General features: G+C 47.6%; 1 protein-coding gene across 3 annotated transcripts in view; it reads left to right on the plus strand.

The window, feature by feature from the left end:
• PRICKLE2 (prickle planar cell polarity protein 2) overlaps positions 1-21,400 on the plus strand; it is a 106,975-nt gene that overhangs the window by 61,417 nt on the left and 24,158 nt on the right. For 2 of the 3 annotated variants that reach the window (XM_065687316.1, XM_065687319.1), the window contains one exon: positions 13,775-13,958. In XM_065687316.1, the coding sequence (XP_065543388.1) occupies positions 13,775-13,958 (184 nt within the window). Of the gene's footprint in view, positions 1-3,747; positions 4,287-13,774; positions 13,959-21,400 lie in introns of those variants that run through there. The other variant, XM_065687317.1, reaches the window with a different exon arrangement.

The raw sequence follows: 21,400 nt of genomic DNA on the forward strand, positions 1-21,400 counted from the left end.
GCTGGGCTCCATGGTGCTTTAGAAACTAAATTCCTGCTTGCAGACCACCAGCACAGATCCTTACCCATGGCTCTGACAAAGAGGAGTGCAGCAATGGTGACAGTAGGAGAGGGTCTGTCTCAGGCAGCAACCACAAATAGCAGCCCTAAGGAAAAGTGGAGGAGGCCAAGGTTTGGGGATTAATGAGCTGATGTTGGTCTCTCTGCCCCTCCCTCCATCCCATTTTAATTTGAGGTAAGACATCCCTGCTTCTGGCATTGAGAGGTGTGGGGAGGATCTGCTGCCTTGCTTAAAAACGTAACAAGAATTAAAAAGAGAGCTCAGCCTCATTGAAAGTCCTGACCTGTATTTCATTACTTTAGTTATCCAGGGATCTTTCCCCACACCTTGGGCGCATCCCTATGTGCCTTCCAAAGAGCCAGGCATTTCGCCAGGAGGAATGGGCTGGACCATGCCTCCCTTCTCTGCTCACTGCTAAAAGCTTTTTGCAATACCTCTGCCTTTCCCCTCTGATGTTTACTAAGCTGTACCCTCTCCAGCCTCTTGTTCTGCTTAAGCCTTCCCCATGGCCATGGGAGCACAGCTCTGACTGGGACCATGCTGGGCATGACCCATTCTGGCACCCAGGCAGGAGTGCTGGCTCTGCGAGCAGAGGTTTCTCTGCAAATTACAGGGGCAAGCGTGGGAACAGAGGGGAAAAAAGCCACTGAGAGTATCCAATTCTGCATTTCTGTGGGTAGAAAGAGCGATGGGAAAGCAATCTGTTATTGTGCCTGTCACTGTGAGCCAGAACGGGCTCAGTGCTGGTGGGAGACCTGCCATCCCACTGATCCTGTGTTGCATGCAGCACAGGGGACAGCCTTTGTCCCCCCACAGGCAGCATTTCAGGGCAGCTGAGGCTGGAGCCTCTATGACTTCCCAAGGTAGCAGTGTTGTGCAGTGCCATGGCACGCTGCAGCAGAGGATGCTCACTAAATAATTCAGAAAGGCAACTTGATCTGACATTCATAAGGTTAATAGCCCAGGGACCTTGAGGGCACCCGTCTGCTGTCACTGCACATGGCCATGCCATGTAGCTCATTGTCATTGGGAGAGTCAACAATGTCACATGGAGCTCTATTGATTGATGAACGATTGATATCCCAAGGTGATAAAATACAGTGTTTATGAAACATGGGCTTTTTTTTGTTAAAATAGTTAAATTTGTGATTTGTTAAATTAGCCAAAGGGATGGGTTTATGCAAATGGCGGAAAGTTTGAAGTTCACTGGGTTTGGATCTTTGTCTTTAAAACTAGCAGCAAAGGGCAGAAGGATGTGGCTACCTTTACAAGCAGAGTTATCCATCTCTCACCTTTGCACCTAAGCAGAGGCTTCCTGCTCTTGACCTTTCTTTATTTCAGTAGCTAAGGTTTTACTTCTGGTCATTTGCTTTGTTGCTGGCAGTTGTTAGTGTCCATCCTCATAATGGTGCAAGTCCTTCATGTGACCTTTGATAATGTCCTCCACTGGTTTGGTATTTTCCTTGCTGCTTAATGAGACACCCTTTCACCTGCATAATGTGCAGAATCCATCAAGAAATCTTGTGTGCCTTCTGGAGTTATTCCAACCCATGACCTTTTCACAAGCCTAGCAGTAGGTAACAGCAATACGGAGCAATTGCCAATGAACCAGCAGCTTTCATAGCAGGAAGGCTTATTTCTGCTTTCGTAAGACAGCTGTGTGTCCAAATGGGGCAGCTTCTAATCTGGTTTCTCATCTCAGAAGAGCCAGTTTATTGGATTTAGTGGCTGTTTAGCTTTGCAAGTATTGGAACAAGAAGTCTGCCAGGAGTGATGACGATTATACATGCTGTTCGGAGATATAAAGCTTTTCTCATAGCTGAGATGTTATAAGTGTTGGTCTTAGTGAGACCGTAAGATTACATCAGCTCATGATTCTAACTCCCATTTTGTCTTTGTGGATCAATTTATGCTTAGAAGCTTGCAGTTTCTGGTGTGATCCCTTTCTTGGGTGATCCACTTGGCCAGAACAGCCCTGTCAGCCTTCCCTCTGAGCGGGCTGGTTGATCCTGCTCAAGTGGCACTTGGAGCATTAAAAGACCCCTTATAGCTAAAGGTCCTTTGCTCCTTGGAAGTTAATGCAGATAAAGTCAGGCATTTTACTTGCGTTTGTTGAAAATTAGCACCTACAGGACTTGCTGTGTGGAGGGACACGTATTCTTTGTGCCAGTTGTAGCCCTGAGTCACTGCTGTGTGCTTTTAACAGTAGGCTTGCAGGGAAGATTGTTACAGTAAACACAGGTAATTTCTGCTCCACAGCACTTCTGCTCAACATTACCATTTTATAAGCAGGCTTCTTTATTTCCTTTTGCCCAAGTCAGTTTTGTCTCATTTCCTTTGTATTGTAATTAATATGCTCTGAATTTAAGAGGAAAAATGCATCATCTTGGGGCCTTGGCATGTTAACCGTAAAGAGGCAGCTGCTGGCAGCCTATGTACAACCCCAGTGCAAGCTAGAAGGGGCAAAATGCACCACTTTAACAAGCTGAAGGCTCAAGGGAATTTTTTCCTACAAGTTCTACTGCTCTGTGTAGTTGGAAGGACTCTCCTTTGCATTTCAGCCATCCCCAGTAGAAATGGAGGTGACACTGCGCTGTCCTCCAGGAAAGGAAAGTCTGACCTTGAGATTTTGAGTCTAATTCCATATAATGAAACCTAATTTATGAGCCTTAATAATAATAATAATTTAAGGCATTTGAGACTGCAGGAAGACCCACAGCTGTAGTTTCTGCATTCTTCTGTGTCCTGTAAACACAGTTAGCATTGCCAAATATCAAGGGCTCTGAAATCTGGAGCCAGACCCCAAAAGTCAGGAGCATGCTAGAAAAGCACAGCATGTTGGGCAAGTTTTATTTGCTTTCTGTATGTTTCTGAGTCCACAGAAACTAGGGTTTATAATTTCACTCACTTTTTGCAAATGCAGAAGCTAAGAAGTACGCTCTCCTCCAGTTGGCTTGAATTAGAGATTCATTTGTGACCACCTAATTCCCAAGCAACGGGCTTTAAGAGCAGCAGAAGAGATTTGGCAGCATAGCTCCCTCTCTGCTTTTTCTTTTCCGAGGGTAGGGAAGCATGGGGGTAGGAGTCTTCGTCATCCCTCTTGGGGTGATATATTCCTGTGGCTCACAGTACCTGAGATACACATAAAAGGTGCAAATCTCGCATCTCTTGGGGCCGTATGAAAGAAAATGTGTTAAAATGCATGGTAACCAAAATGCCATGCTAATAACTTATATTTCCCAGAATATTTAGCCCTGCTGGTGCACAAACACGCTGCATCTAAAAAGCAGTGGGGAATCAATAGCAAACGACTACAGAAAATAATTAAGAGGGCATTGAAAGCCAGGAGAAAAATGATACGTTGCTCAGAGATGGTTGCTTTAATAACCAGCATACCTAAGAAACGGTGCCTTAAGTTTGACAGCAAGTTGAGATTCGGTCAGCATCAAATAAAGATGATAGTTTGGGGAAGGATAATTAGTGTCTTCACACCATTCATTTTTTGGGCTGCTGGTGCAGAGCCAACTCTTTGAAAACATGCAAGCCAGCAAGAAGGATGGGGGGGGGGGGGGAGATGTCATTCCTCTCCCTTTCCCTAAGCAGCCTACAGGATTTACTGATTCTGAAGAGCAGCTGATTTCCATGTAAATAAATGGGAGGGTGGCCGGGCAGTGGCGTGGTCCGGATGCGGTGACTTTGGCTTGCTGACATCATTGCTCATTAGCATGCAGGAGAGGAGAGCAATGCAACAGCAGAGCCCCGCGTCGGCAATTATTCTCCATGGGCTGCATCTGTCCTCGTTAATGCTTTGCGCTGGGAGAGCAAATCGGACATCCTCTTGCCACCTCGAAGGGTCATTTAGCAAGAGGCAGGCTGGAAGGGGGAGCTGCTGAATTCAGTTGAACTGGGAGCAGAGTCGGAGGGCACCGTCGGGAGCCACGTTTCAGTGCAGGGCAATCGAAGCAAGAGCTCAGGACGCGGGCAGGAATGGCACGTTGTTCCATGGCAGGTTTCCTTCGGAGACACGCCGCGGTCTGAAGGGCTCCGACAAAAGCCCGTCTGGTGGCAGGCAGCGTGTGTCGGGGCGTTGGGATGCTTTATGGCACTGCGGTGCTTGGGCTGGTCCTGGGAGCTGCCCACCAGCCGCGCGGTGACTGGTACAACTAGGACAGCTGAGCAACCCGCTGGATTCTCTCCTCTTGTGCTGTCGCTGTCGGTGCGAACAGGTAAGAAAGTGCCTTTTGGCAGCAACTTCAAAGTTGTCATGGATTTTCAGGAGGGATAGGAAGTAGGAAAGAGGAGGAGGAATAAGCATTCTGTGGATGTGCGTAGCTGCGTGCTAACTTTGCTCAGTGTGCTGTTGGTGGTGAGCTCTGAGGGGGCTGCGCTTTTTATCCTGCAGCCTTTGCTGTTCTTGTTGTTTACAACTGGAAAAGGTTAATTGTTAAATTGCATTTCTGCAGCTGCAGGAAGTCGGGGAGAAACATTGATGCCACCGTAATGGATTTTTCATTTAAGAGATAATCAGGAAGGCTCAGCTGGCTCCAAATAGGAATGAGTATTATCAAAAATCCTCATCTCGGTGTTAATTTCTTTGCTCTGGTAAATGCAGCTTCTGGAAGCCTGGGTTCTCTGCGCATTTTGTGAGCAGGCTGCGTGCAGGCTGGTGTTGTGGCTGAGGACATTACTGTTCAGATGTTTATTGTGGTGGTTTTGCCTTCCTGAGGGTAGAGAGTTTTAAAGTAATAATCTTTCTACGTCCTTCTTTTTTCATGCCAGAATGCCTCACTATAAACCAACCTTGAACTGCAACCTGGGGGTGTGTTTTTCAATGCAATCTTTCCAAGTCAAATTTCCTTTTTCTCTTGTTCCTTGAAGGAACATTTTAAGCAGATGTGACACAGACGTGACCTGTGACCATAGCAAGATTTTAATCCAGTTACTCTTTGTTTTGTAGCTCTGATTCCGTGGCAGTGCTAAACACTGATTGAATCTTTTCAAGCCGTTGAGGATTAGCGCCGGATAGAATGATGCCAAAATAATTACTCACACCAGATGCAGTGTCATCCTTTTAGTTTTAGCTCTCTTATCTTGTAACTTATCTCACTTATTTTTATTCAGCAATTATTTCTCCTACTGAGGGAGCACTTACATGTCTCACATCACTGCGTTGTGTTTACAAGTGTGCCAGCTAGAGCCTGCGATAAAGATTTGTAAAGTAAAACTATCTGCGGCTAACAAGATTATATTTTGCTGCGTATTTTAATCTTCTCCCATTGCGTGTGTTCTAGCAGCCACATTCGGCTTAACAAAATGACCCAGCCTTGCGCACTTGCTGCTGGCAGACTTGCTCAGGCTAAGCCAGCACGTACACAGATGAGGCTGGCAGTGATTGCTTTCACAAGCGGGTCGGTATTGCCTGTCTCAGGAGATGTGTCTAAGCCTTAAGTTTTGAAATCATTTCAATTTTCACTGCTGCTCATCCTGCTTCTGAGCATTTTGCCTGTTAGCCAGGCTTTTTCCTTTAGGATGTATGGCCTGGGAGGTGCTCGACTTGCAGCTTGTTTACTGCTTCCCATGGTTTCTGCTTGTCATGCTGCAAATGCAAACTGGTGGAGTCCCTCAAAATAGAACTTACAGCCCCGGGGCAGATCACTGGGAACCTGCTTAGCTTAGGCTGAGATCAGTGAGATGGACTGGAAGCCTGGCAAAGCATGGGGAAAGAGAGGGGCAGGAAGATAAATGCTGCCTTGAAGAGACCAGGGTTCTGCAAACTTGAGAAGACAGTGAGGACCCACATGCTGAACAGAGACAGGGTTCTTCATGAAGATCTGGTTTGGGATCCTGAAGGAGAGCCTAAATCTTGCTAGAACCGCAGGCTTGGAGGTGATTAAGTTCTTTCAGTTAAGCAGCAGAAAGAAACCACCCTGTGATGCAGCTCTGCATCTTGTTAGGCTGAGAAGCCACCAAATAGTATAAATAACATCTGACCATCTAACCCACAGGGTAGGACAGGGGCTTTGCTCATGGAAGGGAGTGCTGCTGAACTCAGCCCAAAGGGAGGGTTTGATGAGGGTCCTGCTCCATCCCTGCTCGCTGGCTCCCAGGGCAGTGGGGTTGGGTTCGTCCTGTTACAGGGAACATCAAACCCCTTTCTGGTGTCTACAGCTCCTGTGCCTGCCCATCCTGTGGCTCCCCCTGCCTTCCAAAATCATGAGGTTGGCTTCGTCATTGTTTGCCCACCAGCTTTGGGATTGCTATTGCTGTTATTGAGCCTGTTGTTCTCTTCAGCCTGAAAGCAAGGGGTTTGATTTCTTCTCCATGACCAGGATAAAATACATGTTTGTTATTGTTTCTGTGTGCTAAGAGACCTTTGAGGTGTGGCGGAGCCAACCAATACAACCTAACACGAATATGTTGAGATGAATGGTAAGCCTGTGAGCTGGCAGGCTGCCTCCATCATCTCATATGTGACAGAGCAGCCTGTTGGACATCTTTTCTCCTGGTAGCATGGATGGGAAACAGGCTGGGGCTCACAGCACCTTGTTTTTCCTCTTCTCTCTATTCCCCTTGCTTGATCTGCAGCTCACACGGGTATAGCACTTTTCCCACCTCTGTCTAACCTCTGTACTGCAAAATACCTTGATGGCTCCAAATACAGAGTTCTTTTGAGATCTGCTGAGTTATTAATATCCCATAATTTAACCATCTTGTCTTTATACATCAGAGTTTTCACAGTTCATGTCATGGGTTGGAGCTCACAGGAGCAGCCTGGCAGTGTGGTTCAGGTCAGGAGGGTGTTTAAGCAACCTGGGGCTCTTACCAGCTCATGAGGAGAAACTGGAGCCCAAGCAGGGACCTCTGTTCACTTCAGAGCACTGGGGTGCTCCTGGGCTCCCCAGAATGACTCGTGACGCTCCCCAGCTCCCTGTGATTTAACCACAGGCTGGAAATGTTCGTTGGGGTTGAATTCATGCTGGGGTGTTGTTGAAACGTCTGGCCATGGTTTCGTGCTATGGTCCTGGTTCCTTTTTTGCCCAAGAGGGCACCAAGACAGCCTAGATGAAGGATTTGGGGGTCTGTACGTTATATTGTGTTTTCTCCCAGTTTCTTGGTCTCATCTGGGAGGAGCACAGCCTTGTGTGCTGACGATTGTTGTCTGCAATGTCGTGCCTAAGACCCCAGACAGCAAAACTGGAAGCAGCCTGGAGGCTGCCCAGAGCCATGCCACAGGGAAGCAGGGGCTTGGGGACAGGGCAGTGGGGACCCACAGGCAGATATTCCATCTGCTTGTTGATGGTCCTGATTCACTATGAAGGCAGACCAACTTGGAGACAGGTTTTGCTCATACGTGGCTACAACTGGTAATACTGTAGATAGTTCTATCTTTCCCTTTCTGAATTAAGCAAGAATAACTTTTGGAATGGTAAAGGATTTTTAAAGAGTCTAAAAATTAAAATTAGACTTCAGCCTAAGGCCGAGCATGAACAACTTCAGCCAGAGAGGAGGATTTTTCCAGGAGTGGAAATGGGGTTTGTAATAAAAGCTTCAGCACCACCCTGGATGCATTTGCAATTGCTGCTGTTGGTACTGTGGAGGTCAGAGGGGATTTAAAACAAAGCAGCACCGGAAATCTAACGTGTCTCAAACAAATCAAGTGGGTAGAGAAGATGGACGGGGAAGATGGATGAGAGTCTGACCTGCAGCTCTTCCATCCTTTCTGTGTTTCCCTGCCTGTGGCACACCTTTCCAGAGATGAGTAGCTACTCGTGCTACTCATGGCTGTCTGGGGCTACTAGGAGCTTTTGGTTCAAAATACAGTGTTAGAGAAGTTGGAGAAGGAGGCAGAGCTTCAGCTCGCACTGTCTGTTTTGAGGACAAAAGCTTGGGGCTCTTCTGGTGATGCTGATGCTCAGGGGAAGCCATGCTTGGGTGCTGCCTGTGGGTACACCCAAACCTCAGCTTCGCATTTGTGAAATAGGAGAGGTGCCCATACTACTGTGCTCTCCCATGGCAGTGAAGGACTGTGTTAATATTTCAGTTAGATAAATGTTTGCCATGCCTGTGGGGTGTGGAGAAATGGTTCTGCATAGCTGGAGCTCTCTCAGAGTGGAAAGATGCCTCATTAGCTCTCAAATGAGGGGAGGAGATAACAGGCAGGGATAATAAGATGCCCTTGTTAAGAAACTCAGGGGTCACATGAGCTGCCCCAAATCCTCAGCCTCTCCTGTTTCTGAGATGTCTTGTGATTTACTGGCTGGTGACTGACCCAAAAGCCTCATTGCAATCAGAATGATAGGAAAAAATGAGGCTGCTCTGTACTTCTTAAGCCAAGCAGGAAGGGAATTGCTCCTTTGAGTTACACACCCCATCCGAGCTGAGCAGACGATTGCTTTTTTGAGGGATTCCAAATCTTGCATGTTAACATGTGCACAAATACATGCAAATCCTTTACTACAGACTCAGCAGAGGCATCACTTGCCCCGTCGTGGGCTGTGGCGTTCATGCTTCTCACATTGTCTGGAGATGGAGCTGCTCCCTGATGCAGCCCATTTATTTCCATCCCAGAAGAAACAACTGAGAAGCAGAGATAAGCAGCCCTTGGTGGGGGTGGAGGGCGGTTTGTGTGTGATAAAGGCTGTTTGCTGAGTTCCTTCTTTGTCTGAGAGGAATTTTAACGTTTCTGCCACTGTTTCAAACTCTGCTTTCAATTTCCCAAGAGGTGATGGGCTCTTCTGCCCTTGTTTAACACAGCTGTGGCACCCAGCCCGAGCAGGCTTGGCTTTGATGGTATTTACCTCTTGCATGCCCACCCAGCTCTATGGCCAGGAGCTCTTCCCGCAGGCAGGATTCTGCTGCCCTCACAGCCCCAAGGGAGTCTGGTCCTGCCTGTGCCACCCAGACCCCAACACACGCAGACTGTTTGCTGGGAGATGCTCCTCTGTTGGAGCTACAGAGCATTTGCAAGGATGCACTTTGCCTTGGCTTCAGGCTGCCCTGGTCCTTCTTCCTTCTTTTTTTAGCTCTGCTTGTGCTTTTCCTGTTTATTCTCACAGCAGAGAGACCTCGTCTCTCTTCAGAAAGCTGGGGGCACGCTCACAGCTCTCTCCAGAGCCTCTTGCACAGCACTTGTGTTTTCAGCGTGGTTTAACTTACTGTTGGTGCCACTGCAATGATGAAAGGGCTGTGGGAGGCTCCAGAGATGGCAGAGGCTGTGCTTCAGTAACCATGGCGTACAACAAGAGACTGCCTCATCCGAGAGACCTCACAGGTCAATTGGGCTTGTGTTGAGCTGTGTGTAGTTGGAGCTGGGCTGGAAGCGTGCTTCTGCATCCTAAACAAGAGAGTCTCTGAAGCCAGGTTCTCCACTTGCTGTGTGGGGCCCTGTTTGCTTCAGATTCCCCCCGTGTGCTGCTTTTCATCCATAGATGATGTGTGGGGTGTTGGATCCAGTTTACACCATCCCCCTGCACCAGTGGATGGGTGGGGATATAACTGGAGATGGGGATTAGAGCTTCCTCTAAGGAGAGGTGCCAAGAGCACCACGTAAAAGCAGCCGCTGCAAAGTAAAATGCATCCATCTTGTAACTTCCTCACGCGAGGCGCTGGCCTTGAGGAGAGCAAACTTTTCAATCTGTTTCCTAGCCAGCTGCTGCTTTGTACCATGTGAAGTCAATTCAAGGCAGGCTCCTTTCCAGCTAAATCTGACACCAGGAAACGTTCTCGTTCTCCTCATTTGCTTCCCGCCATCCTGGCCCCACTGCAGGGCAGCTCTCTGCAGTGCTCCCTGGTGCTCCCCATCCTGTGCTTCCTGCAGCAGCATGGCTGATGGCTGGTTCCCTCGCTTCTTTCCACAAGCTGCTCCACAGCTCTTTTTTTTTACCCTGCGTGCCTGAAGGTGGTTGTGCTGGCAGCAATCATTGCTTCGTTGGGAAATGCAACATCAATGGGTTTCTCCTCGACAGCCCTCAGCTCCTCGAGTGATGCTCTAGGATGTTGCTTTTAGCAACAGCACCAAAGTAGCTCCAGCTTTGTGTCCTCGCCGGTGCTGGAGACCTCTCTTAATCACCAGGGGAAGTACTTCCCCTGGGATGAGCTTGCAGACCCTTCTTCAACATAGGAAAGACATGGACCTGTTGGAGCAATTCCAGAGAAGACCACAAAGATGCCCCAAGGGCTAGAGCAGTTCTGCTATGAAGATGGGCTGAAAGAGTTGGGGTTGTTCAGCCTGGAGAAGAGAAGGCTCTGGGGGGACTTTAGAGCAGCTCCAGTGCCTAAAGGGGCTATGAGAGATCTGGGCTTTGGAGAAGGAGAAGGGCCTGTAGGGACAGGACAAGGGGGAATGGCTTTAGCTGGACAGAGGGGAGATTGAGATGAGCTCTTAGGCAGAAGCTCTTCCCTGTGAGGGTGCTGAGGCGCTGGCACAGGGTGCCCAGAGAAGCTGTGGCTGCCTCATCCCTGGCAGTGCTCAAAGCCGGGTTGGACAGGGCTTGGAGCAACCTGCTCTAGTGGAAGGTGTCCTTACCTGTGGCAGGGGGTTGAAACTGGATGAGCTTTAAGGTCCCTCCCAAACCAAACCAGGCTGGCATTCTCTGCAATGGGAGAAAGGCTCAAGAATGGAGAGGGGATTTCCAGAGAGTGGTTTGTGTTGGTTTTTTCTTGCTTAAAAACCCAAACAGCAAAGCTGCCCACACTCTTCTCAAGTTGTGTGGGGCTCCTTGGCCCCACTGGCAGCTGAAGTCATTGTTGATGAAGCTTGGTGGTGGTTAGGTAAGGCTGTGTCTGTCCAGAGCCAAGCTAGCAGGTTTCCCTTTGCAGGACATGCCACTCCACCTGGGCTGTGGCTCCCTTTATATGGTAAGGAATGCAGCACACTGAGCATCTCCAGGCTCCAGCGCTCTTCCCACAAGTAACAAGGGAATAAGTAACGAGACGTTGCTGGCAGGAGCAGCTGGACATGCTGCTGACTATGGCCCTGTTTCCTCTCCAGCCCACCTTTCCTTCCCCCAACCCACCAGCTCTCCTTCGTAGCACCAGCACCCACAGCACACGGTCCCTGCAGCATCTGTGTGCATGGCCAAGCACTGGCATGTGCATCATCTCACTTCATCCCGCTCTGCTCTAAGTGCTTTGGGGGGATGCTGCTTTTTCAATTTCATCTCACATTTGAAATGTACATTTTTATATTAACTTTTTACTGCAGGGAATTATTTTTAATTATAGCGAGCTGGAAGATGATAAAATAAAGCTGAGTAAGTGAGACCTATGTGAAGAAGTCATGGAAACCATATGATAGAAGTGGAAAGACACTCTTAGGACACTGAGTATTGTTCCCATGAAATTATATATCCTAATGTAAAGAAAATAGTTGTAATTAAAGCTGTTAATCTTCTGCATTTAACGAGGGGAAAGGAAGAGAACTGAATGTCTCAGGGGCAAGATCTTGAAGTTTGTACAGTTTGCCCAGGGAGGTGGTGAACCCCATGCCTGGAGATGCTCGGTGTTTAATGGTGCAGAGTTTTTACAGAGCCTGTGGCCCTGCATGGGGACATCACTGATGAGTAGACAGGCTATCTGTGTCCTTTTCCTCCTTTACTCCTTTGACCAGGAGAAGCTATCCACTGGTGGTACCCACTTGCCTGGATGGGGCAGGAGTAAATCAGCTTCCTGACCCAGTCCTTGCACTCCTGGCTGTATGTGGTGTGAGCTGTGTGATGGTGGTTGTGTGGGTTCTGATTGATCATACGCATCACCTGTTAAGTCTTTTTGTTTAACACCATTGTTTGAAGTCCTTGAGATAGTTGATTTATGTCATTTATTAAAAGCCAAGACCTCCAATGCTCTCCTGCCATCTTCCATCTCCTGGAGGCGATGTGTTTGGAGCGGGGAGAAGGGAGAAATGTGCGGTCTGGCTTTTTCCCCATTGACCGTGCTCGTGCTCCTGGCTATCTGAGCATTGATTGTTGGGTTTGTTTCCCTTTGAAGCTTGTGATTGATATCCTGAAAACTAAAATTAACTAAGAAGTCCTAAACCTTCTTAGAGTAACTATCTCCAATGAACCTGGAGCTTCGGAGCTATTAATTATTCTTAACATCTTGTTGCATATTGAGCCTGCTTAGCATCTTACTGCTAAATGAGATGGAAACAGCAAAGGAGCGCGCAGCTTTGGTGAGGTGGAGGGCCCTTGCACGGTAGCTGATTAATTAAAGTATTCACATGAAATGGTGCCTTGGTTATTTCTTAAAGTAACAGCCAGAGGCGATGCTGAGACTCTCTGACTGGACACAAACCAGACACGAGGGGTGCGTGGGGGTCGCGATGTGGTTTAGATCTGATGAAAGGCAGGAAATGGGAAAATCTGGCAGATCTCCCTGGCTTGACTTAACGGAGCCTCTTGACTTTTGCTGGAGTGCATTTTTTGTGCTGCAGTGGCCAAATGGAAAGTTAGACTCAAATCTGGGTCTGAGCACTGGTATGCTTAGCTGGCTTGGATGCAGTGGTGAAAAAGAAGGGAAGGTATTTGAAAATCACAGCCCCTGGTTGTTTAACTGTTGCTGCCTTATGAATTTCTTCGCTTTACCTTACATCTGCAATGGCAATGGTAATTTTTCCCTTGATTTTTGTGTGGTACCTTTTGATTTCTGAGATGTCTCTTTTCTGCTACCCAAGTGAAACCGTATCTTGTGCCTCGTAAGTCGGTGGTGTTTCATTAGCACAAATTAATTCAGAATCCTGTGTGGTTACTTTAAAATAGATACCATTGACCCATATTGTGGGAGAGCATTGTGTTTTTAAAATAGAAGCCAATTTATCAGTGTTCTCTTTAACCTCTTTTTTTGTGGGGCTGGGTGATGTTTTCAACCAGGTTGGTCCTTTGCTGTGAAGGAAGGTGAAAGGGGTGCAATGTCCTCACAGCCCTGCAGGTACATGCTCAGGTTCAAGCCCATGAAGAAAACCCCCATGGACCATCAGCTGCAAGAGCAGACCCTTAAAAGAAGTGCTAAAAAGTGATATTTGCAGTGAATTAGGTTAATGGCCTTTAAATTGCAACCTGTGGGCTGTTCTTTCAGTTCTTGTGCTTTTCCCCCTCCCCATGCAGCTCTCAGGCAGCATGCAACCTGGTGTGCTGCTGAGCCAGGCAGTTAAGATGCTGTTGTAGTGTGACTGTGGTTTTTGTAGCCTCCCTTAATTTAATTTAGCTTTATATGTTCAGACTATAATCAATTTTTATGCTACTTTAATAAGCAAATTTATGCTATCAACATGCTAAAGGGACTTGCCATTCACGGCTTCCCAGTCAAACCACCATTTTCTGTATTAGAGAAATGCTCAGCTGTCCTAAATTCAGGAAATGCTCAGCAATTATTGGCTGGCCTGGTGATCTGTACCAGGAGGGCATGTGGCCCTTGCCCATACTGGCCCCTGGAAATGCTCCTCATGGTGCAGTGAAGGAAAGAGCAATTACATATCCCTAAACATTGGGCAGCCTGACTCAGCTTGATTGCCAAGTGTTGTTACAGCAAATATGGACTTTTATTTCCTCCTTGTAAGAGAGACAAATCCTGCATTAGAAAATGCCTGAGCATAAAAAAAGGCTGCGTTCAGGATCTGCAGGCCAGCTGCTGGCTACTAAAGCAGGAATTGCTTTGCTGTCTTCTTTCAAGCGCAACTCACCGGGACACCTCCTATTTTTCCTTTCTCCTCACCTTGCAGGAAGATTTGCCTTCACTGTAAGTGCTCCCAAGAAGAGCACATTGTAACAGTTATGCCTCTGGAGATGGAGAAGACCGTCACGAAGCTCATGTTTGACTTCCAGAGGAACTCTACTTCTGATGACGACTCAGGCTGTGCCTTGGAAGAGTACGCGTGGGTCCCCCCGGGCCTGAAGCCGGAGCAGGTAAAGCTGACACTACCCAGTTGTAACAACCAGAAATAAGCTGGTTTAATATGCTTTTTGGAAATAGATGCCCTGATTTTTCTATAAGGGGGCAAACACTTGTTGCATCTGGCTGTTTCTGGGTGCAGTATAGAGACTCGCAGAGACAGGTTTGGTCTGAATGCACAAATGCAACAAAACAGAGATGGGATCCTTGCAGGACTTGTGGTTTTCTACATCTGTAGATGTAATTGGTACTTGAGAGTGGGGAAACAAAGTAATTCCAGGGTGGCATTTGTTGTGGTTGCACAAGGAATGGGTACAGACGTACCTACTACGGCTTCATTGGAGAAAAATGTGGTGGGACTCAGTGTTCCCCAGGGACTCGGTGCTTGTGTTCTGCCTTCCTGACCACTCCGTTCTTCAATCACTGCAGGGCAGACAGTCAAAGCTGGTAAAAGACACTGAAAAACAAGCCAAAATCTTTGGGATTGGCTTTTTCAAGCATAGTGTTTGTGCCTTACTGGAAGGAAGTGCTCAAATCGTTCAGGTCTCTCAGAACAGGAACTGAGCAGGGTGGGTTAGACCTCAGCATGCTGTCTGTGCAGAGCGTGCATTGATTTCTGCTCTTTGCAGTTTACATGATTCGCTTGCTTTTTATGCTGATTTTTGTATGTGTTCGACTCAGAACTTAATTTGCAGAGGAGATTGCAAAATGAGCTTAGTCTTGATAATTGCTATGGCAATCATTTTAAACTGTGTAAGGAGGCTGGGAGAGGGTGGAAAGCTTTCATTCCTACTGTTGTAGTTGCTGTCCTTAAATATTGTGTTTTCCTGAGCTTTTATTCAGAAGGGCTTAGGCATTTCCTGAAATATTTTGGCACCACCCGTAGGCTGTAAATACTATCTGTCTGATTAGAGAAAATCCAGTTGTTTGGTGGTTTGGTTTTCCTCTGCTTGTCTTTACAAGCCTTGCTCAGTGTTTGTTTAAAACTGCACAGCACTATGTGTTTCATTTGGTGCCATCCAACCATGCAAATCAGGCAGCAGCCTTGTTTTCTGTCACATTCCTTATGTCAGAGGCTCCCTTTGTGCCTCCCAGGAGGTACAAGACACAGTGTATGGAGAGATGCAGATGGTGCTGAAGTAGCTCTGCTGGTCCTTCATGCTGTGGGGACATGAACCAGTTGGGTTTCAGGAGTCCAGTCAGAGGACCATACCCATGCTGGTGCCACCTGCTCTCAGCATCACCTTCTGTCCAGGCATGTCGGTGGCTTCTGGAGCTCAAGCTGGCCCATACCTCTGTATCTTTGCGTGGACATACTGGTATTCAGTGCCAGGTGGCACCTGACCAGGTAGACATGGTTGCTCTTGAGTCCAGCTTGGCATGGACAGGAATTTAAACCCACTTCTAGTGTGGCGATGACATATTCCAGAAGACATGGATGCTTCTTTGATTCCTCTGGTGCCTTTTAAGAAATAGCATGCTGTGAGGGAGTTTGGGATGCTCAGGAGCAAATAAAAGTCCATTAGCTCCAGCAGTCAGTACTCATGTCTCATGCATTACTCAGGTTAATGTATTTTTAGGTTCTTCCAGCATCTGTTCCTTGCAGAGGTCATGGTGCTCCTCAGTCACCCGATTTCTAATTATGCTCCTCTGTCTGCCTTGCTGAGCCTTTTAGCAGATTTGCCACTTCAGAGCTGTTTCTAATCACTATGGAGATGAAGAGGAGCCATAAGCCGAGCTGAAGACAGGCACTGAGATCCTTAAAGCATAGCTCATCCAACAGCTTTTTAGGAACCTTTCACACATCAGATGAGCCACTAAGGAGACAAAAGCGAGGTGTGACTTCTCTGGGCTGTGAAAGAGCCATGAAGCAGGGCTGGGGGGCTATCCCCGGGTGAAGAACAACACCATGAATTTCTATGGGAGTTAACATGGTGTGTCATTATGTGGCTGGGAGGTGCCCTGGGATGCAGGAGGATGTCCTTTGCCTCCCGCAGGGGTATGAAGTACTTCTACAGTGACTTACTGGAGCAAGGCTCCAGGTAGATGAAGGGCTTTCTAGTGGATGAGCCTGGTGTGCATATAGGATGTGGAGCCTCTGAAAGGCTGATGTCTGCTGTGGAGCAGCTGGTGGGCTCTGCTCTGGCTGAGGACACTGCTGTCAGCCTGGGCTGGAAATACAGATTTGCAGGCAGTGACTTTTTTTTTTTCCTCTGCCTTCCACTGTTTTGCTGTCACATTTCTTTGACATGAAACAGATGAAATGAAACAACTTTTTTTCTGCAATATTCTAGTTTATTAAAATCTCTGCACAGCATATGAGCTGGGGAGGGAAGTGGTCCCCAGAAAGACTAACGCAGTTTTCTTATTATGCTTGGACGACAGCATTCCGACCTCGCTATTCTTGGGAGACAGTGTTCATGTGTCACTCAAAGCAGCAATTTACAGAGTATCATGGGGAGAAGTTGCCCAGCAAACATGACATCAGTTTTTGGCAGTGTAGATAGGTCGTTTCAGAATTTGGAGAGTCCCTTCAATCCAGAGCTTAAATTATTAAATGCAATCTAAAGGGGAATCAACTCAAACCTACAAGGTCTCAATGGATTCCTGGAGACTAATTCAGGCATCATCTGATCCATGGTACATGTCAACTCTTTGAAAATCATGTTGGTTACTTAATGTCCACTCCTGAAGAGAAAACAAAGCATTGGTCCAGTGTTCACAGGCACAGCATTGAAGAGCAGAGCCAGAAGTTATCCGTTATGGCTCATCAGTGTGCAGGACTACAAAATGCTTTACACAACAGCCATAAATATTACATATTTCTAAATATGTTTATAACACAGGGATAAAGATTGTAATATAAAAAAATGTAGTATCACTGCATGAGGTATGGTAAAAATTCATCTGGAAAAGTGGCTCAAATTTATGACATCTCTGCTCGAGAAAGAGGGGTATAAACTGGAAGGAGGCTGGAAATGTTGTTTCATTGAGGAGCCTAGAAGAGCTTTGTTTGTTCAGCCTAGCAAATCGAAGGGTTATGATCAATCCCTGTGTGTTAGAGGAGGAACAGCAGTTATTCAAGCTCCAACTTTGGCACAAGAACATAGATATAAACTGGCTCCAAATGCATTCAGGCAGGAAATTGGAAGAGGTTTCAAACCATCAGAGGTGTAAGGCTCAGCGGCAACCTGCCAACAGGGAGAGCGACGGGTAAAAACCCAGCACTGAGCTCCACAAATTACAACATGATTAGAAAATGTGGTTTCTTGTAGTAGCAGTCGCTACACAGGATGGCCAGGAGGCTCCTGTAGGCTCTATTCCCACTTGGATTGGACCTCAATGAGAAGTTGTCTCATACGGAACAGGGACTTCCCTTCTGGAAGATACGGATGCAGATGGGAATGGGAGAGATGGCTGTATGGGAGGGGAAGCAGACGTTCAGGACGTGGGCTTTGACAAATGCTCTTTTTTCCTGCCTGCCATTTGATGGCCAGATGAAGAAATAAGTGTGAAAGTCTTGCGCTGGGCAGACACCAGGAGAAACATATCCTTAGCAAGGCAAAATCCCAGACCTGGCTGCAAAGACAGGGGAAGGCAGCTTCAGGAGCCAGTTTGTCTGCTGGGGCTGGCAGTCCGACAGCTGATCCTCCTTCCACTGACATAAGTTTGAGTGCAGATGCTTAAAAATAAGTACATTTAAGATGTGTTTTTCACATTTTTAGGCAAGGCGTATGTAAATACATGTGAATGCCTAGCCTTGGAATCCTGGGGCCTGTGGCTTGGAGAAATCCAAAGGGGTTAGAACATGCCAGCTTGAATTTCAGAATACAAGGGATTTTTGAGGATTTCTGTCTTTATTGTGTCTCAATAATAGGAGCAGCTGGTTATAGCCACAGATTTCTAATGAAACAAAAGATGGGGCTCCGCTTCAGCTGTGGTGTGGCTTTCTGTATAGCTCTGGCATGCCAACATTCAAGACCCTTGTATGTGCTGTAAGAACTTAATTCCCTCTGGCTGTCAGCACAGTTGCTCTGATCAGGTCCCTTAAAAAGTTATGAAAGTCTCATCTGAGCTAAAATTAGCAGCATGAAGGTTCAGGGACTGTTTTTCTCTAAGGCAAACATTAGAGCTTGGACCTCAAGAGCTTTGCAGTATGGTGTGCAGCTCGTAGCTGTCATAGGGAATTTATTCAGGGTCTAACGTACGTGTTGATTCCTGTCCTGGATCTTTTGCAAAACCTTTAGCAAGGGCTTGAGTTAGAAAACCTTCAGGCTTTATCAGTTGCTGTTCAGGTGGCAAAGTGGGGAAAGGAGAGCGGAGGTGAACCTGCATGGAACATGCATTAGCACCTTACCTAAAGATACCCATTTTCACCACCTTGGTGTGGTAGAAAGTACGTTATCTGGGCCAGTCATCTCTGGGGGTTATGTACCTCAGTTATGCCTATTTGTCAAGGTCAAGTGCATTTTACCTTCTCGTCCTTTCTTGAGCCCTTTAAGTTCAACAAGCTGTTTCACTCCTCCAGAGATTAAAGCAAGGAAGTAACAAGATAGACCACAGCAACCCTGTGCTCCAAGCCTGTGTAGTAAATGGGAAGCAGGTAAGCTAATTTATGGCCTCAAGAAGATATTCTTTGATAGATCCTGATTTGGAGAGCACAGTGGATGCAAGGCTGAGGGTACTGAAAAGGAGCTGTAACTCGTGTACACCGGTGCTAGAAGCTGCAGCTGCCTCTCACTCTGCCCCCTTGCACACATGCACGCTGTGGTATTTTACCCAAACCCTGCGTTTCAGCACATTTTTCAAAGCTCTCCAATTTCACCTTGAGGTAGGGGTGAGTCCATCACCTCCCCGGTGAACTCTTTCAGTATCTAAATAGCCCGGCAGTTAGCGACTCTTATTTCAAGGCTGGAGCTTTCTAATCCAGCCTCCAGGCATAGGACCGTGTGGAATGCTTCCCAGCTGGATGGAGCAGCAATCCCGCACATGAAGTGCTTTTTCATTGTGCAGTCCCAGTGCTGCTTGACTTGGGGGCAGCCGGGGTGGGTTTGGAGATCCTGGAGCTATTTTCTCTGCCCTGAAGCAGAGCAGATGGAGGAGGTGTGAGTGCATCAAAATAACCCCCATGGCAAAACCATTTTGCTGTGTGTCTGTATCCTGGGTGTTTTCCTAGTCATGGTGAGCCAATGTGAAAATTATTTAATCCTTGAACAATCTTATTATTGGAGGAGGAATCAGCTTCAGTTGGTGGGGCATGGAAACAAAACCACTCACCCAGCATGGTTTGTTCAGTTCTGAAGTAGCTATGTGGTGGTCAGCAGAGGTAAGAGGCAGGGAATGAGCAGGGAGTGGAAAAGAAAGCAGATAAACCCTGGACTACACCATATAAATGTTCAAGGCCAGGTTGGACAGGGCTTGGAGCAATGTGGGCTAGTGGAAGGTGTCCCTGCCCGTGGCAGGGAGTTGGAACTGGATGAGCTTTAAGGCCTATTACAACCCAAACCATTCTGTGATGCAGGTGAGCTTGTCCTGGAGCTTTATTCCAGTGTACAATTACAGCTTTTCCTTGTTGTACTGTTATTCTAGTATGCTACCCCTGGCCTTACCAGCACAAGAACAGTTTAAGTGGCAAACCCAGGGGAATTATCAGCTCTGGTCAAAGCAGCAGATGATCATTATAATTGCTCATGCTCCAGGGGACTGTGAGGGGTGCAACTGCCAATCAGTACCTTGCAGCACAAAGGCCACTCTCAGATGCTTTTGAAGACACTTGTTTCTGTGTCTTCACAAAGACACAAAAAGAGCTGGCTCCTTTTAATCCAAATTCAATTTCTGCCTAAAAAAGAAAAATGATGGCATGTGCTTTGACAAGTCTAAAACTTGGGGATATACAGCCTTCATTCAAATACTGCTCTTTGATGCCAGCAGGAAGCAGTGTTTCTGTGGGATCTCTTACAGACCAAGAACTGCTCCAAAGGCTTGGCACGCGTGGATGTCAACTGGTGAGCAGCAACGCTCAAACAACTCGGCTGCTGTTAGCCATGGGAGAGAAGCGCGAGGAGAGCCACAAGAGCATGCCAGAACAAATAGCACTTAGGAAAATGGTTTTTCCTTTGTTCCCTGCCTTTGTCCCTGCAACTCGGGAGCGGGTTTCCAAGAACAAGCCCAGCATTGTGGGGCACTGGATCGCCTGGCGCCAGGGGTACATCCACCTCCCACTGCTGCATGCTGGCACATGGGAACGGTCATGGATCTAGGGGTGATAATAGTCTGCTCCCAACCAGGGCTGCGGGGTCTCAAGGGGACCCTGGTTCCCTTCGGGGATGCATGCCTGGCTGTGACCCTGCGCTTAGCAACCCTAGCCAGCAGTTCCCATTCTCTTCTCTGTTTCAGAGCATCTGGCCTTGCTGCAAGGATTGTTTTGCTTCAAGAAATAAGTAAGTGCTTTGTATGCCAATAGCCACAGACAAGGAGGACGTGCCAGACTCGGGCCAAAGCACACTAAACCCATTTTCCAGTTTTGCACGTGTTGTCATCTGTGGAGCTCATGTATGAGCCTATGTGTACAACCACTTGCAGCGTAGAGAGGGTTATTTGCATGTGGCTTGTTCAGGTATTTCCCTCTCTGCTTTTCCAAGGGAGGCCAGCAGGAATGAGAGACATACCAAATACACTGTTTCTCTGTCAATTCTAAGCACCTGGTGTAAAAGATCATTTAATGCCTGATGTGTCATTCAAAAGCCAGCACTGGGGAGGAGCAGGTGAGCTGCAGGAGAAGCCTTGCTCGCCTGGGCCAGCACAGGCTTGTCGAGCCACTGGCCGCCTTCCTCCTCCTGCAGCCAAAGCTCGTGGGAGCTCACAAGCAGCGAGACAGAGATGGAGCCATGAGTGAGCACAAGCTCATGGTGCTGTACCACTGTGGTACATCCTTGGGTGGGATGGGATGGGCTGCTGGGCATAGTCCCAGGGGAAGCAATGCTGTCCTGGGCATTGGGGAATGCTGGCGTACGTGGGTTGTGAACCAACTCCACTGGGCGTGATAGTTTGCTGAGCCTAAGCAGTGGCTGACCCACCATGGTCCCGTTTTTGGGGACGCCCATGTTCAGGCACTCTGCTGCACACAGGCCAGCACATACTGCTCTCAGTGAGCATTTTAGAGCTGGTTTTGCAGTTTGCTTTCATGAAAGCCAGGTGGGATTGCCCAGCTGGATGTGCTGGAGATGTTACGGCTGAGCAAGTCAGCACCCATCAGCTGAGCCACGCCAGGACACCGCGTGCTCCTTTGTAGTCCATCCCAGTGGTACAGTCATCCCAAACAGCCGGGTTTGGTGGATGGTTTTGGTTGGAGTGTTGTACTAGGGGCAAGTACAACCAAATGCTACATCCCAACGGTAATTTGTGGCATAAGAAACATATTTCCCCCATCTCCTTTAATTCATTGATCAAAGAGATC

Source organism: Lathamus discolor, chromosome 7 (genome assembly GCF_037157495.1).
Source record: "Lathamus discolor isolate bLatDis1 chromosome 7, bLatDis1.hap1, whole genome shotgun sequence".
Taxonomy (NCBI): domain Eukaryota; kingdom Metazoa; phylum Chordata; class Aves; order Psittaciformes; family Psittacidae; genus Lathamus; species Lathamus discolor.